This window comes from Lithobates pipiens, unplaced genomic scaffold, assembly GCF_037356315.1.
Source record: "Lithobates pipiens isolate NorthernLeopardFrog02 unplaced genomic scaffold, aLitPip1_a1.2 Scaffold_35, whole genome shotgun sequence".
NCBI lineage: Eukaryota > Metazoa > Chordata > Amphibia > Anura > Ranidae > Lithobates > Lithobates pipiens.
Window position 1 is genome coordinate 20,624,429 of NW_027507811.1, and position 18,007 is coordinate 20,642,435.

At 43.0% G+C, this 18,007-nt stretch overlaps 1 protein-coding gene across 3 annotated transcripts in view; it reads right to left on the bottom strand.

The window, feature by feature from the left end:
* Positions 1-318: 318 nt before the first annotated feature.
* The window catches only part of LOC143956186 (uncharacterized), a 100,642-nt gene continuing 82,953 nt past the window's right edge, over positions 319-18,007 (bottom strand). Inside the window, exons 1-6 of one of the 3 annotated variants that reach the window (XM_077466341.1) lie at positions 10,522-10,623; positions 9,905-10,028; positions 9,691-9,788; positions 9,428-9,577; positions 9,172-9,301; positions 319-5,383 (exon numbers count right to left, since the gene is read on the bottom strand). In XM_077466341.1, coding sequence (XP_077322467.1) covers positions 3,318-5,383; positions 9,172-9,301; positions 9,428-9,577; positions 9,691-9,788; positions 9,905-10,028; positions 10,522-10,608 — 2,655 coding nt within the window. In that variant the 5' untranslated portion in view covers positions 10,609-10,623 and the 3' untranslated portion in view covers positions 319-3,317. Of the gene's footprint in view, positions 5,384-9,171; positions 9,302-9,427; positions 9,578-9,690; positions 9,789-9,904; positions 10,029-10,521; positions 10,624-18,007 lie in introns of those variants that run through there. The other 2 variants (XM_077466340.1, XM_077466342.1) reach the window with 2 other exon arrangements.

Here is an 18,007-nt window from a genome sequence, read left to right on the forward strand (position 1 = left end):
ATAGCTTTGATGTAGGAATTTGATCTGAGCATGCGTGGCACTTGGTCCGATCAAAAATCGCTACACATGATCGGAGTATGTCCGATCGAACCAGTTGGTCGGGAAATATTTCCAACATGTTGGAAAATTGGGTCCGACGGAGATTCGGATGGAATCAGTCCGATGCATACCACACACAGTCGGATTATCCGACGACACGGTCCGATAGGACACATTCCGACCGATTCTCTGACCGTGTGTACAAGGACTTAGAACCTGAAGTCATTATTCAAACGATAAACATAACAGTTTCATGAACAAACTCTTCATAGGAACCCACACTTGCAGTATATGTGGACAGGTTTATAAATGAATAACTAATACATATATATACTATAAACATATTATAAAAGAAAACATCATTTAAAATACAATATGAGAGGAATTGTGAATAAGCCCTCTGGTTTCTGTGGCTCATTCTAGAAATACCATTAAGGGGTTAGTTAATTAGTTCATGTTAATTCTGTTTCTGGATACAGTTGTATTGTTAGAGTAATATGAGCAGGAGGGGGGACGTCCTCTTCGACTGTATATAAGACTGTATTCTGGTTCTAATAATAAAGAGTCTGATTCCTATTTGACCCTCCATACAGAGCCTCGTCTCGTACTTGGGGGGGAAGAATTATTCCTATGGGTTTCTTGTTTGACTGATTGGAGTGTTCGGAAATGGAATGTCCTAAACGGTTTTAACCCCTTTCATACTTAGGGGTGACCTTACAGACTTCTTCTGGATTTCTTTCAACAATGGCTTTCTTCTTGCCACTCTTCCATAAAGGGCAGATTTGTGGAGAGCACGACTAATAGTTGTCCTGTGGACAGATTCTCCCACCTGAGCTGTGGATCTCTGCAGCTCCTCCAGAGTTACCATGGACCTCTTGGCTGCATCTCTGATGAATGCTCTCCTTGCCCGGCTGGTCAGTTTAAGTGGACGGCCATGTCTTGGTAGGTTTGCAGTTGTGCCATCCTCTTTCCATTTTTGGATGATGGATTGAACAGCGCTCCGTGAGATGTTCAAAGCTTGAGATATATTTTTAATAACCTAACCCTGCTTTAAACTTCTCCACAACTTTATCCCTGACCTGTCTGGTGTGTTTCTTGGCCTTCATGGTGCTGTTTGTTCACCAAGGTTCTCTAACAAACCTCTGAGGGCTTCACAGAACAGCCGTATTTATCCCTTTAACGTTCTGCTCCACCATTTGGTAGCGCACATTTTGAGTCATGCTACCGCAATGAAAAAGGTGTGGACTTTAACCACTTAAGGACCAGGCTTCTTTTTCAGACTCAGTGTTTACATGTTTAAAACTGTTTTTTTTGCTAGAAAATTACTTAGAACCCCCAAACATTTTATATTGTTTTTTTTTCTAACACCCTAGAGAATAAAATGGCGGTCATTGCAATACTTTTTTTTACACCATATATGAGCAGCGGTCTTACAAGTGCACTTTTTTTGGAAAAAATTAACTTTTTTGAATAAAAAAGTAAGAAAACAGTAAAATTAGCCCATTTTTTTTATATTGTGAAAGATAATGTTATGCCAAGTAAATTGATACCCAACATTTTACGCTTCAAAATTGCGCCCGCTTGTGGAATGGCGTCAAACTTTTAGCCTCAAAAATCTCCATAAGCGACATTTAAAAAATTCTACAGGTTGCATTTTTTTGCATTACAGAGGATGTCTAGGGCTAGAATTATTGCTCTCGCTCTACGGATCGCGGCGATACCTCACATGTGTGGTTTGACTACCATTTTCATATGCGGGCACTACTCAAGTATGCGCTCGCTTCTGCACGTGAGCTCGTCGGGATGGGGTGTTTTTAAACAACATTTTTTTATTTTTTATTATTTATTTTAATTGATATAATTTATTTTTACACCATTTAAAAAAAAAAATGGATCACTTTTATTCCTATTACAAGGAATGTAAACATCCCTTGTAATAGAAAAAAGCATGACAGGTCCTCTTAAATATGAGATCTGGGGTCAAAAAGTCCTCAGATCTCATATTTGGACTTAAAGTGGTGTTGCCACCAAAAAATTAAAAATTGTTTAAAATTCTTAAAAAAAAATAAATAATTGGAAAAAAAATGTTTTTCACTCACCTCTAAATACCTGTTGCTAGGGGGTCCCTCGTAGTCTGCCTTCTTCTTTGCCCAGGCTGGTGACATCACTTCCCCTCGTGCTGCACAGTCACCTGGGACCTGTCACGTGTCCCAGGTGACTCTGCGGCGTATCACGGCACCCTGTGCCGCTCGCGCATGCTCAGTGGGTGCCCAGCTGTGAAGCCACAGCTGGGTGCCCACAGTACGAATTATGGCGCCGTGAGCAGCGCGGGGAACGAGGGGAGGCTTCGTTTCCCCACATCGCTGGACCCTGGGACAGGTAAGTGTCCGATTATTATAAGTCAGCAGCTGCAGTATTTGTAGCTGCTGCCTTTTTTTTTTTTTTTTTTTTTTTTTTTAGGGGGCACCCCACTTTAAATGCAATAAAAAAATAATAATTACATTGAAAAAATGTGCCTTTAAAGAGGAAGTAAACTCTCCCACTCTGATGCTTCTTTTCATTTAGTCCATTATAATAATTATCAGACTATAGCCACTGTAATCCAGCCCAAATCACATATTACTTACTGTTTAAAAAAACTTTAAAAAAAAACTTGTTTCCAGGGGTTAGGCAGCTCCATCTTAAGTATTGTTTTCTGAGTCCACAGTGGAGTGTATTTCCGCCCTTACATTGAGCACTTCCTGTACTGTTAACCAAGCCTCCTTCTCAATCCAACGTTTCTATGGCTACCCAGCTTCCATGTTAATAGCTTACTTGTTTATTTCATAGTATTTACTTGTACCGATTATCTAGTGTATGCCTATGTCAGTCTTATCAGCTTCAGTGGTTATACTGAGATTAAAATTACACACAGCTGGATCTTTTATATTTTAACCAAAAAAGGGGAATTACAGGGCGTGGTTTTGCACTAAAATTAATTTTATTACAATATATTTTTTTCTGGAAAATTTGCGTTTAATAAACAGTTGCGCAAATATCACATGACACCAAATTTTGCAATTATCACCTTTTTTATTCTACAGGGCCTCTGCTTTCAGAAAATATATAATTTTCTGGGGGGGTTTCAAGTCATTTTATTGCCGAAAATTACGATTTTTACATGTGTGCGAAAAAACGAAATAAAAAAAAAATTGCTCTGGAACCGAATTGGATAAAATAAAATAGAATAAAATATTTTTGCCCCACCCCCAACACACCAGTCTGACACATGATAACAGTTATGAGCCCGTGTGAATTTTCTGATGAGCAACAAGTGAATTCTTGTAACCAAAACTTTTCCCGCACTCTGAACACGAATAAGGACGCTCACCCGTGTGACTCCTTTGGTGTCTAACAAGGTCTCCTTTCAGTGCAAAAGATTTCCCGCACTCTGAACACGAATAAGGACGCTCACCTGTGTGAACTCTCTGGTGTTTAACAAGGAGTCCTTTCTGTGTGAAAGATTTCCCGCACTCTGAACACGAATAAGTACCCTCGCCTGTGTGAATTCTCTGGTGTTTAACAAGGTCTCCTTTCATTGCAAAAGATTTCCCGCACTCTGAACACGAATAAGGACGCTCACCCGTGTGACTCCTTTGGTGTCTAACAAGGTCTCCTTTCTGTGTGTAAGATCTCCCGCACTCTGAACACGAATAAGGACGTGCACCTGTGTGAATTCTCTGGTGTTTAACAAGGTCTCCTTTCTGTGTGAAAGATTTCCCGCACTCTGAACACGAATAGGGACGCTCACCCGTGTGAGTTCGCTGGTGTATAAGAAATGCTGCTTTCTCAGTAAAACACTTCCCGCACTCTGCACATGAATAAAGACTATCGCCTGTGTGACTTTTCTGATGTGCAAGAAAGTGTCCTTTCTGAATGAAACATTTCCCGCACTCTGAGCATGAATAAGGACGATCACCTGTGTGAGTTTTCCCGTGTCTAACAAGTTGACATTTCTGCGTAAAACATTTCCCACACTCTGAACAGGAAAAGGGACGTTCACCGGTGTGTATTTTCTGATGTTTCCGAAGGCCTTGTTTCTCAGTGAAACATTTCCCGCACTCTGAACATGAATGTGGACGTTCACCTGTGTGAATTTTCTCATGTCTAACAAGTGTACTTCTTAGGCTAAAACATTTTCCGCACTCTGCACATGAATAGGGCTCACCCGTGTGAATTCTCTGGTGCTTACGAAGGTTTACTTTCTGATTGAAACATTTCCCACACTCTGAACACGAATAAGGACGCTCTCCTGTGTGACTTATCTGGTGTTTAAGAAGGACTCCTTTCTGAATGAAACATTTCCCGCACTCTGAACATGAATAGGGACGCTCAACTGTGTGACTTCTCTGGTGTTTAAGAAGGTCTCCTCTCTGATTGAAACATTTCCCACACTGTGAACAGGAGTAGGGGCGCTCACCTGTGTGACTTCTCTGGTGTGTAAGAAGTACTTTTTTCTGAGTAAAACATTTCCCGCACACTGAACAGGAAAAGGGACATTCACCGGTGTGTAATCTCTGATGTTTCAGAAGGCCTCGTTTCTCAATGAAACATTTCCCGCACTCTGAACATGAATAGGGATGCTCACCTGTGTGAATTATCCTGTGCTTACAAAGGTTCGCTTTCTGACTGAAACGTTTCCCGCACTCTGAACATGAATACGGACGTTCACCTGTGTGAGTTTTCTGATGTCTAACAAGTCTACTTCTTAGGATAAAACATTTACCACACTCTGAACATGCATAGGGACGCTCACCCGTGTGACTTCTCTGGTGTATAACAAGTTTTCCTTTCTCAATGAAACATTTCCCGCACTCTGAACATGAGAAAGGACGCTCACCCGTGTGACTTCTCTGGTGCGTTAGAACGTGCCCTTTCTGACTAAAGCATTTCCCGCACTCTGAACATGAATAGGGACGCTCAACTGTGTGACATTTCTGGTGTTTCAGAAGGTCTCCTTTCTGAATGAAACCTTTCCCGCACTCGGGGCATGAATAGGGATGATGTTTCTCATGTGGAAGAAGTTCTCTGTTTTCATTAAAGGATTTCCCACACAATGAAGATGAATGCTCTCCTTCATTGCTAAACAAAGATTCCATGGGATTAGATGGATCTGCTGATCTCTCCATACTCTGAGATCTTAGATTTATATCTGGAGTAACAGTTTGTAGTCCATCAGAAGATTCCTCAGGATTAGAGGGATCCATTGATCCCCCCAATTGGGAAGGTCTGGGGTGTATATTTGGAGTAACGGGATTTCCTCCTGGAGAACATTTCATGATGTCATCATCTTCTGCACTATGATCTGTAGAGAGAGGAAATCAAATGTCCATCAGAGGTCTTCCACACATCGCCCCCAAGTGGTGGAAAACAATATTAAAATGTTTCACATTTTCTTGATGTTTTGAATTTAAAGTCCTATTTGTTGGTTTGAGATGCCGAGACATCCCCTACATCAGTGGTCCTCAACCTCTGTCCTCAAATACCCACAAAAGGCCTTGTTTTGGGAATTTCTCTAAGACAAAATAGCTGCCAAAATACCAAACCATTGACTTGTACTTGTGCAAGATAAAGGAAAACCTGCAAACATGGCCTGTTGGGGGTACTTGAGGACTGAGGCTGAGAACCACAGCCCTACAAAACCCTCCAACTCCCAACAAGCCTCAGTTTATAGTAAATACTAAGGAACAGCGAGAGGAACCCGCGTGCCGTACTGTACTCCAAGAAAACGGGCTTGGAAAGTCAAAGGCCCTATTTTCCTAATCGCACTGATGTCAGGAAAGCTGGTTGCATACATGTAGGTGCATAAGCCTAAGAACTGCTACCCATGGCTGTGTAACGGGTGCACATGCACAAGCGGGTGCACATTGGCACCAGGCGAACTATTTAACTGCTTCAGGTCCACCCTGTAGCACCAGATTATGTGTGTGTATATATATATATATATATATATATATATATATATATATATATATATATATATATATATATATATATATATATATATATATATATATATATATATACACACATACACACTATATTGCCAAAAGTATTGGACAGCCCTTCAAATCATTGGGTTCAGGTGTTCCAATCACCTTCATGGACACAGGTGTATAAAATCACGCACCTAGGCATGCAGACCGTTTCTACAAACATTTGTGAAAGAATGGGTCACTTTTAGGAGCTAAGTGAATTCAAGCGTGGTACCGTGATAGGTTGCCACCTATGTCCATCCGTGAAATTTCCTGGTTACTAAATATTCCACGGTCAACTGTTATAACAAAGTGGAAGCAACTGGGAACAACAGCAACTCTGCCACGAAGTGGTAGGCCACGCAAAATGACAGAGCGGGGTCAGCGCATTGCTGAAAATCACAGTGTGTAGAAATCGCCAACTGTCTGCCCAGTCAGTAGCTACAGACCTCCAAACTGTGTGTGGCCTTCAGATCAGTACAATATCCGTGTGTAGAGAGCTACATGGAATGGGTTTCTTTTAGAGAAATTAGATGCTTATTTTATAATCATTTATGCATGCTTGCAAAAGATTTCTCAGAAGTAGAATAGTTTCAATTTACACAGAGTTGTTTCGAGTCCTTGAAATACATATAAATCACAGAGATAAGATAGTTCATTTTTAGTTCACTAATGAGAAAATAAACTTTTGACAGCAGTTGAACTACAGCCTGATAAGATAGAATATCTTATACAGGTGGTTTAGAAATAATTATGTGGAATATGGGAAAGTTATGTACAGTACAATAAAGCGGAGCTCCACCCGATTTAAACATATATCCTAAAATGCATATACTGACTTTCAGTTATCCAAAACGGTAGTTTTTTTTTCTGCTGACTTGCTGACTTCCTGGGTATGTGATTGCGGATATGGGCGGGGATATTGCGGCTATTTCGCAATATGCCCTATCTGCACTGTCTCCTGGGAGCTTGTGTCATAGTTCCCAGGAGTCAGTGCGGTGGCCTGAGCTGTTGTCTGCGCTCCGAATTGACGTGACTGCGCATGCGCGAGATCGGAAGAACAGCGCACAGTGCATGCTGGGACTAAAGTGACACTTTATCCCGGAAGAGGAAGCCTGTGGGCTTCACATGCCCACAGGCAAGATGAAAACCACAGAACATTTGCTATATAACTTCATTTATATAGCTAAAATCGATATCTTAAAGACTTATAAAATGGGACAAGTGAGTACTAATTATGATTAATTTAATCAAAAAAACAAAATGATTTAGGCAGTGGAGCCCCGCTTTAAGTTTGACAGGGTCAAACAAAGGTCTACTTGTGCCCTCATTAAAACTGTTAAAATACATTGAATAAGAAAACACTGATGTGTAGGTATGTATATATTAATAATTAGATATCGATATTGAATAAAGTAGTTGGCTTGTGTGTGTAAGTATATCTATAATCTATCTCCATATATATATATATATATATATATATATATATATAAATATTATATATACACATACATACAATACACTGCCTTTTTGTAGAACCAATATATGAATAAATACATATAGGATTATATAGCGAGACATATAACCCATAAGGTGGGGTTATTGAAAGTTCATTCTCCCAAAGTCATGAATCTGTTATCTTTGAGTTGGTGAAGTCTTATCAGGACAAGGAGGGTTTGATTTAACATGACTGGGTGCCATATTGTCTCTATACAAGTATTTTAATGGGTAAAGCCATGGACAAATACATTTATAAATCATTTTAATAAACATGTAGGAATTCTGGGAATGAATAAGTTTGTCTGGTTGTATGACAAGTGTACAAGTGTCAGATTTATGGTTAGTTACATTGACGTAGATCTTAGCAACCAATCATATCTAGGAGAGATGGCCAAGATAAGGCTTGTAAAAAGGGTATATAAATGCAAGGTTTACAATTGTTAGACAGACAAGTCAGATAGGAGCCCATAAGGCTGAACTCTATGTATGCTGCCCTATTACAAGCTGGCTATATCATCTTCGTCTGGGTGGGGCCTGGGCAAAGTCCACCAAGCCTCAGCCGAGGAGTCAATCAATCCTGGAAGGTGCAGGAGGGAACCAAAGTGGCTATGGAGCAGCTAGAGCTTCATAGAAGAAACTTTAAGAACATCTTTACCCAAAGAGAGATGTAGGTTTCAATCAGTAGAAGACAGCCATCACCTGAAGACATTTGCAAAAACTGAGGCTTGCTGAGAGAAGTTTTTTTTCTCCCAGTGTCCTGTTACCTGAAGGTAGCTGCATATAACCCATGGATAAAACTAAGTCCCGTGTCCTGTACTGTAGGATTAAGAAATGGACCTTCCTGCAACTCATTTATTGGAAACATGACAATGTGATGTTACAGGAATGGAGATGGACCTTTCATATGGTGTACAGTATCTCCTCCTCATTTGTTGGGAACATGACGTTATATTGAGGAATGGAGATGGACCTTTCATATGGTGTACAGTATCTCCTCCTCATTTGTTGAGAACATGACGTTAAATGGAAGTAAACCCTTCCAAACAACTTTGACCTACAGGTAAGCCTAGATTAAGGCTTACCTGTAGGTCCAAGTAATATCTCCTAAACCTATATGGTTTAGGAGATATTTGCCCGAAAATGGGCACCGCTGTCTACGGCGCATGCGCCGTAGACAGCGGCGCGCAGGCGCACTAAATGCGGCAAGTCCAAGAATGGATTTGCCTAATTTGTCGACTCCCGTGCGCATGCGCGGGAGTGACGTCATTGCGGCTCCGCCGAATGGCAGCGTCGGAGCTCCGAGACGCGACTCCCGTGCGCATGCGCGGGAGTAACGTCATCGCGGCTTCTCCGCTGTCATTCGTCGGAGCTGCGAGAGACGCCACAACCAAGATGGATGCGGCGGACTACAGGTGACAGCGGCGACTTCGCTGGCTCCTGTGTCAGGTAAGTGACACATAATGAGCTACTATGCGATGCATAGTAGTCCATTATGCTTTACCTTTGCAGGGAAAAAAAGAGGAAGTAAACCCATCAGGGTTTACTTCCTCTTTATATACTATATGAAGAAGTAAAATTAAAATATAAATTCTCTCTGCATTTAATGTTCATTACTTACTTGTGTCTATATGTAGAGAAAATTCCTCCTGTTTACTTTCCATAATCATCTCCCCCTCCTCCATAGACTGCTGATCTCCACTCACCAACCTCTCTTCTTCTTTAGTCTCAACTTTGATGTCTTCTTCACCCTAAACCCCAAAGATGATAAAATATAACATCTGGAAATATTACTGCAAATAACAAGAGATTACATAGAATAATATCCGATCATAGTTTAGAATCATTTTGAGTTGTAGTTGCTCAGTCCCACCTACCTGATGATGGTGGGGGATGGTGTGACTTTCCTGTGTGGAATCTGGGGAATACAGAGGACCTCCCTCCTCCATAGACTGCTGATCTCCACTTATCAATGTCTTGTCCTCTTCTACTTTAACTTCATCTTTTGTGTCTTTTAATTCTTCACCCTAAACCCCAAAGTGAATAGCAAACATGTATGAAAAAGTGAAAGGAGATTACATTGAGGAATGGTATTTTTTAGTTAGAATACCTTTTTACCAGGTTTCTTAGTCCCACCTACCTGATGATGGTGGGGGATGGTGAGATCTTCCTGTGTGGAATCCCGGGAATACAGAGGACGGGGACATCTCTCTGGTGGGTTCCCATTACTGGATCCATCTGTAGGAAACACACACACTGACTGAATACATTGTTTCTATGTGTTTATCAGATGATGGGGGATCTAGGTGGAGCCTCCGTACTGCTCTCTCCTTTACAATAAAGTCTCCTCTTACCCGGTGATGTGAGGGGCGGCTGATTGTCCATCATGACGTCCTTGGAGAGATCCTTGTGTCCTTCTAAATACTCCCACTCCTCCATGGAGAAATAGACAGTGACATCCTGACACCTTATAGGAACCTGACACACACAATGATACAGTCACCATCCAGACACATCCCTTGTCTGTTACTGGATAATATCCCAGAATTGGGGAGCTAAAACCTGGTGCTGCCAAATATCGTATAATTATTAATATCCGAGCTCTAACATCGGTTCCCCTTCTGGTATGGGCTAATACACATAGTTTAGTATTTAAAAAGGTAGGTGGGTGATTTATGAATAGAGATAAGAGTGATGTCATGTGACCTCCCAGAATCCTCCTCATCTCTCCGGTCAGGTCTGTGTTTTATTAATAGAGATAAGTGATGTGACTGGCTCGGTGTTCTCTGTACAGCACTACGGTATCGGTCAGAGTTATATACAGGAATACAATCATTTTATTTATTAATGTTTTACAATAAGTGTGTATCATCATCTGCTGGAGATAAAAGACATCACAGTGACTATGGAGGAAGAGGACGGACATGACGGGGGGGTTACTGGGTGTAAATAGATAATAATATCTTATCACCTCCTCTGCTGCCAGTCCCAGTAATGTCTTCTCTCTACTTCCTCCCGACTCACCTCTAACCCGGAACTTCCTGTTTATATGTGACATCACTTCCTATTTTACTTCCTGTGTTCCGTCAGACTAGGTGACCTGTCAGATTTCGTAACAGAAGTGACGTTCCGTCACAGCCATCTTGGTACACCCAGCACTCGCCCACTCTAAGCCTGCAGTTTGAAGTCGCCAAGTGGACATCTTTTTACACCCACCGAAATCTTGCATTTCACACTTATTTTTACCACTAACCTGAGCTTAAATCATGAAATAGAGTATTTAGAAATCCGGGACACTGTTTTGCCCGTGACAGAACGTCATTGCCCCCTCGTGGAGAATATAAAAACTACAGAATACAATGGGGGATTTTTTTCATACTCTTATAGCCACTTCTTGGTGCGTTCCTTAATTTCTTGTATACATCAAACCAAAGGAATGGTTGATATATCCCTCTTTCCTTCCAAAAATAAACCCAAACTGTTTATCTTCCATAGGGTGCATTATACTCCCCAATAACGATTCTCTTAGTGCCGCCAAATTGTCCCCGATGTGTTGGAAATACGGGCAGGGCTGCTGTCAGAAATCACAGGGTCCTGTACAGCTCACCTGACAGGGCCTCAATCCCCCAAAATTATCAAAATTAATTTTAACAAAAAATACATTAAATCATTATTATTAGCGGACACAAACACAACATGACTTACAAAATTCCTGCGCAGTCTAAAACCCTAAAGTTTATAAATAAAGCTGTGTGCGTGAATGAGGTCTCGGGGTTCACTCACCCCAAGATCTCATAGCTCAGATTAGACATGTGCGATTCCTTTCGTACGAATCAAAAATTCGTACATTCGCAAGCATCCGAAATACAAATTGCCATGCTTCAGAATTTTATACGAAATTCCGTTGACGGATTTCGGATCCAAATTCCGTTACAACGGAAACGTGACTGGTGTTTTGTTGACCAATCAGAGGTTTTCTGCTGCTGCTGACCTTTTTTAATATGGGAGTGGGAGACTGGTACTGGTAATGGATGGGAGATTCAGAATCGGACAAAATAAGAATGCTCGTTAATATCGCTTTATTATTGTCATAATAATTACAATCATTCGTTATGATGAAGTTAAGAATCCAGGAAGTCAGCACAGCACAGGGATGGTGGGAGCCCCTCATAATGACCACAGCTGGGGTACCAACCTTAAGAGGAAATCAGCGCAGCACAGGGATGGTGGGAGCCCCTCATAATGAGCACAGCAGCGGTACAAACCCAAGAGGAAGTCAGCACTGCACAGGGATGGTGGGAACCCCTCATAATGAGCACAGCAGGGGTACAGCCCCAAGAGGAAGTCAGCGCAACACAGGGATGGTGGGAGCCCCTCATAATGAGCACAGTAGGGGTACAGCCCCAGGAAGTCAGCGCAGCACAGGGATGGTGGGAGCCCCTCATAATGAGCACAGCAGCGGTACAAACCCAAGAGGAAGTCAGCACTGCACAGGGATGTTGGGAACCCCTCATAATGAGCACAGCAGGGGTACAGCCCCAAGAGGAAGTCAGCACAGCACAGGGATGGTGGGAGCCCCTCATAATGAGCACAGCAGGGGTACAGCCCCAAGAGGAAGTCAGCGCAACACAGGGATGGTGGGAGCCCCTCATAATGAGCACAGCAGGGGTACAGCCCCAGGAAGTCAGCGCAGCACAGGGATGGTGGGAGCCCCTCATAATGAGCACAGCAGGGGTACAGACCCAGGAAGTCAGCGCAGCACAGGGATGGTGGGAGTCCCTCATAATGAGCACAGCAGGGGTACAGCCCCAGGAAGTCAGCGCAGCACAGGGATGGTGGGAGCCCCTCATAATGAGCACAGCAGGGGTACAGCCCCAGGAAGTCAGCGCACCACAGGGATGGTGGGATCCCCTCATAATGAGCACAGCAGGGTTACAGATCCAGGAAGTCAGCGCAGCACAGGGATAGTGGGAGTCCCTCATAATGAGCACAGCAAGGGTACAGCCCCAGGAAGTTAGCACAGCACAGGGATGGTGGGAGCCCCTCATAATGAGCACAGCAGGGGTACAGCCACAGGAAGTCAGCGCAGCACAGGGATGTTGGGAGCCTCTCATAATGAGCATAATGACTCTACGACTGCCATATTCAGAAAGGTATTTTTTGCTTTTTAAATTCACCATAATGAACATTTGTAACTGTTACGAAAAGTTAACGAACCTTCATACTTCGTGCGAATCCAAATTGAATTTCGGACACGAAATGTATGAATTAACGGCTGATACGAAACGGAACGAAACAAAACAAATTTATTGATGGCGCACATGTCCACGGCCCCTTTCACACTGTTGGACCTGTCAGTTTTGACGGCGGACCTGAACTGGCGCTCCATGCTAGTCTACAGAAAGACGGATGTCAGTGGTGACAGGATGGCCCTATGCCCGGATCCGATCGGGTGAGATCGGATGCTGTCCGTTTTCATCCGATCTCTCTATAGAAACCAGAGACGCTCGACAAACCCCTCCCCGCTCAGTGAGCAGAGAGGGACCTGTCATCCGCCGGCTCAGCGGAGATCAATGGAGAGAACTCCCGCTGAGCTGGCGGACAGAGGCGGACTCCGAGGCAGCGGATCCGCATCGTGGGAATAAGATCTAGCTCAGATCAACATTTTTTTATGTGACTGATGCTCTTTGTAGAAAGTCTATGTTACACTGTGGGGATGCAGCGTCTGTACAAATGTTAAGTTTAATAATTAAATGGTGAATTATCAGGGGTCTAAACAGACTCCAGATGTCCTACTTTTTGAGACAGAGAAAGCAATTGAGATCCAGAATCCTTTATCTGCAGATGAATGAACAGGAGGCGCTCTGTACAGAGGCTTCCTGATCATTCACAAACTAATACACAGCAAACACAGTTTACTATGCTTCAGTTATAAATGAACACAGTGAGTGATTGGTACTGTGATATCTGGACAGCAGAGGGCTAGGGGGAGATTGGTTCAACGAGGGAGCATTTACTGGAACTGATCCCCTGTAGTTCCCACCTCCAGTAGCTGAAAGCTGGCAAGGAAGGTGAGGAGGAAACGTTGGCTTTCAGCTGCTTCAATGAACTACAGGGGATTGGTTCCAGTAACCAGTAACACACCAGTGTCACTCTTTCCTGGCCAGTACAGCCAGGAGACACATCTAACCCAGCAGATCTGTGCTTGGTTAGATGGTGTAAAGGGCAGGGAAGACATTGGACCCTAATGTCTCCATAGCTGCCATTTGCCCAATGCTATCACATAGGGGTTTATTAACTCCTTGTGATAGCAACTAAATAAAAAGAGAAAAGAAAAAAGTAAAAAAAACAAAAACAAAAAACAAACATACATAAAATATATAAAAAGAATAATAATAAAAAGTAGGTAAACCCCCTGTTGCCCTACACACACAAGCCCAGGGTGCGCACGTGTATGTCAACCGCGGTCGCACCACACATGTGACATATCGCCACGAACGTCAGAGTGGGAACAATAATTCTAGAACAAGAGCTCCTAGATACAGTGCCTTGAAAAAGTATTCATACCCCTTGAACTTTTCCACATTTTGTCATGCTACAACCAAAAACGTAAATGTATTTTATTGGGATTTTATGTGATAGACTGTTATGACTAATTTCTGATTGGGACTCTAAAACAAAGTTAATACTGCAGCTGCAGGAACAGATTCACAGGACTCAATCGCTGTATTTAAAATTTAAATTTAAGTCAAAATGTATTATTACATGTTATTTTATACATAGATAAGAAAGGGGTGGTGTGAGACGTTATTAAAAACTAACAAAGAGAAATATATTTTTAAAAGATAGTGAATAGAACAATTGCAAAAGTAAAACCTTGATAGGCGAGGGGGGAGTAAAGAGCTTCTGGAAGAGATGTGTCTGTGCGTTAGGTGAAGGTTACAGAGCACATTTTTCCCAACTAAATTTGGCCCAAACTTGTCTTGCATACACACGGTCGCACAAAGTTGTCGGAAAATCCGATCGTTCAGAACGAGGCGACGTCAAATACGTACGTCGAGACTATAAACGGGCCAGTAGCCAATAGCTTTCATCTCTTAGTTTATTCTGAGCATGCGTGGCACTTTGTCCATCGGAATTGTCCACTACACGACTGGAATTTATGCGATCGGATTTTTTTGTTGGAAAATTTTAGATCCTGCTCTCAAACTTTGTGCGTCGGAAAATCCGACGGAGCCCACACACGGTTGGATTTTCTGACATGATCCGATTGTACATTTTCCGTCAGAAAGTCCGACTGTGTGTACAGGGCATAAGTGTGTGTCACGATCTGATAAAGGCTCATCTTTTGCTGGTGGGACAGAGGCCCTTTCTACCTCCATCAGAGCCATACAATATGGTTTGTCCATATATTTAGGGCAATTTTTCCTTGACTTGTATAGCACTGCAAATGCGAACTGAATCACCTCAAGGCGCTTGATCCGACCTGCGTTGAATTCCTTCTTAAAAGAGGTGGGTCTTGAGTTTTTTCCTGAAGGCCCGATGGTTTCCTTCCAAGCGGATTTTCGTGGGTAGAGCGTTCCATAGCCGTGGTCTTGGGACTGCAAATTGGGTTCTGACAGGATAAACTGCAAGATATTGCTCTGTGCCAGGGGCAGAAGGGGTGGCATCTCCCTTATTTGTCTCTTCATCTTACTGGCACAATTTGGAAATTATGGTTTGCTGCGGAAGTTCAGACTCTATCTCTCTTTCTCTGGCCAAAGCCTTAAGCTCAGAGAGATCTAGTTTTGCATATGTGCCTTTTGATTTATGCCAATCATCTGCTTCTAGCATACGAGCCAAATCCCTCTTTGTAGATTGATATGGGGCTGTTAAACCTCTGCTCTCTACAATATTTCCCAGTTCATCTTTTGTGTGTTCCATGTAATCTAACTCTTTTGCTTTTGTACATGGACACCTTAAAGCCAAACTGGCAGCCACCTAAGGCGGGGGGGGGGGGGGGGGGGGTCCTCCTCTAGTCATCTGGCCAAACGTAGTAAATTTGGGCAGTACTTTTATTAAACATCTCCATCAAGACAGTTTGATTTGCTACTTTAGCTTCTGTCTCCTGTCAGAATTTTTATACTGAAATATTAAAAATGTATTGTAATTATGAAAATATGCAAATCTTTGATTTGGGAGATTTACAATTCTCTAACAATACAAACAAGAAATTTAAGTTTGTTTATCCGTGCTATTTTGAAGACAAGTGATACAAATGATAATGCTTAAAAATATATATTTATTAACTAAAATACAGTGCAAAATAATATCAGGTATATTTTGTGAATAAAACAAATAAATGGATATACAGTACTTCTATATCAGAGATAGATGATGATAAAGATAATATTATTCACATTTCTATACAAGCTCTATAACATAATACCACATTTTAATTCTTGAATGATCCTTGTATATTTAAGACTTGGAACTTGTGAATGGCTTCCGTGACTCCACGGACTTATGTAAACAATCTGTTTCCTTTAACACGGTGTTATCACTTCTCAAAACCAACAGACCTTAAAACATACACTCTTAATTGTGCACAAACAAAATTTTATATTGTACACAGCTTGATAATTTGATCAAGGCTTCTGTTAAATTTAGAATGAATCCATTGTTAAACACATACCATGACAAAACCATTATGCAGACTTTGGTCTTAGCTTTTTAACTAGTTGCTAACCGCCGGCTGTCAAATGACGGCCAGGCAGCACACCTATTGTGGCGGGAGGCCGTCATATGACGGCCTCCCGTTTAAACAGGGAATGCGCGCGATCGTGCGCACGCATCCCTGTTTCTTCGGTGGCAGCGTGTCACGGAGACACCGCTTGCCACCGAAGGGGGTGAACAGCCATTGGTTATGGCTGTTTACCACGTGATCGGCCGTGACTTCATCAAGGCCAATCACAGATGGTCACAGCCCGACTGTGCACGGTGCATGCGCGCGATTGTGAGCGCGCTGCGCGTGCACGTCGGTGGCGGCGTGTTCCCCGGGAACACTGCTCATCACCGACGCTGGTAAACAGCCATTGGCCGGCTGTTTACCCATGTGATCGGCTGTGATCCTTTCACAGCCGATCACTAAAATGTTAACAAACCGCGGTAACGAGATGTTACCGGGTTCTCCTCCTCACACACCGATCGTGTGTGAGGAGGAGATTGCGGTAACATCTCGTTACCGCCTACAGTACACATCAAGCACACTGATTGCCCCCCCAATAAAGAGGACCTGTCACCACCCCTCATAGTCACTGTCAATCACAGTCCATCAGAGTACCTGTCACAGTCCATCAGAGTATCTGAGTACCTGTTACAGCCCATCAGAGTACCCGAGTACCTGTCACAGCCCATCAGAGTACCCGAGTACCTGTCACAGCCCATCAGAGTACTCGAGTACCTGTCACGGCCCATCAGAGTACCCGAGTACCTGCCATGGCCCATGAGGGTACCCGAATACCTGTCACGGCCCATGAGGGTACCCGAGTACCTGTCACGGCCCATGAGGGTACCCGAGTACCTGTCACGGCCCATGAGGGTACCCGAGTACCTGTCACGGCCCATGAGGGTACCCGAGTACCTGTCACGGTCCATCAGGGTACCCGAATACCTGTCACGGTCCATCAGGGTACCCGAGTACCTGTCACGGTCCATCAGAGTACCCGAGTACCTGTCACGGTCCATCAGGGTACCCGAGTATCTGTCACGGTCCATCAAAGTACCCGATTACCTGTCACAGCCCATCAAAGTTCCCGAGTACCTGTCCCGGTTCATCTGAGTACCCGAGTACCTGTCCCAGTCCATCTGAGTACCCAAGTACCTGTCCCAGTCCATCTGAGTACCTGAGTACCTGTCCCAGTCCATCTGAGTACCCGAGTACCTGTCACAGTTTATCTGAGTACCTGTCACAGTTCATCTCAGTACCCGAGTACCTGTCACAGTCCATATGAGTACCTGTCACCGCCCTTCAGAGTACCCAAATACCAGTCACCAGGCCATCAGAGTACCCGAGTACCTGTCTCCAGCCCATCAGAGTTCCCGAGTACCTATTCACAGCCCATGTCTCATCGAATATATGTTGGGGTGTTTGCTTTCCAAAATGGGGTCATTTTGTGGGTAATTTCACTGTCCTGGTGGTCCAGGTCCTTCAAAAGTGTGATAGGTAGGAATGAAATGAGATGTGTCATTTATGCTCCTAAAAAGCCTGAACGTACTACTTCAATGTTCGGTCTCTCTATGTGGCCAGGCTGTGTAAAAGTCCTACACATGTGGTATCGCCATACTCGGGAAGAATAGCAGAATGTATTTTGGGGTGTAATTTTTGCTATATACATGCTATGTGTTAGAAATATCGTAAAAAAAAAAATGTGTTTTAATTTTTTTCCACATATTCCAAAAACTTCTGGAAAAAAATT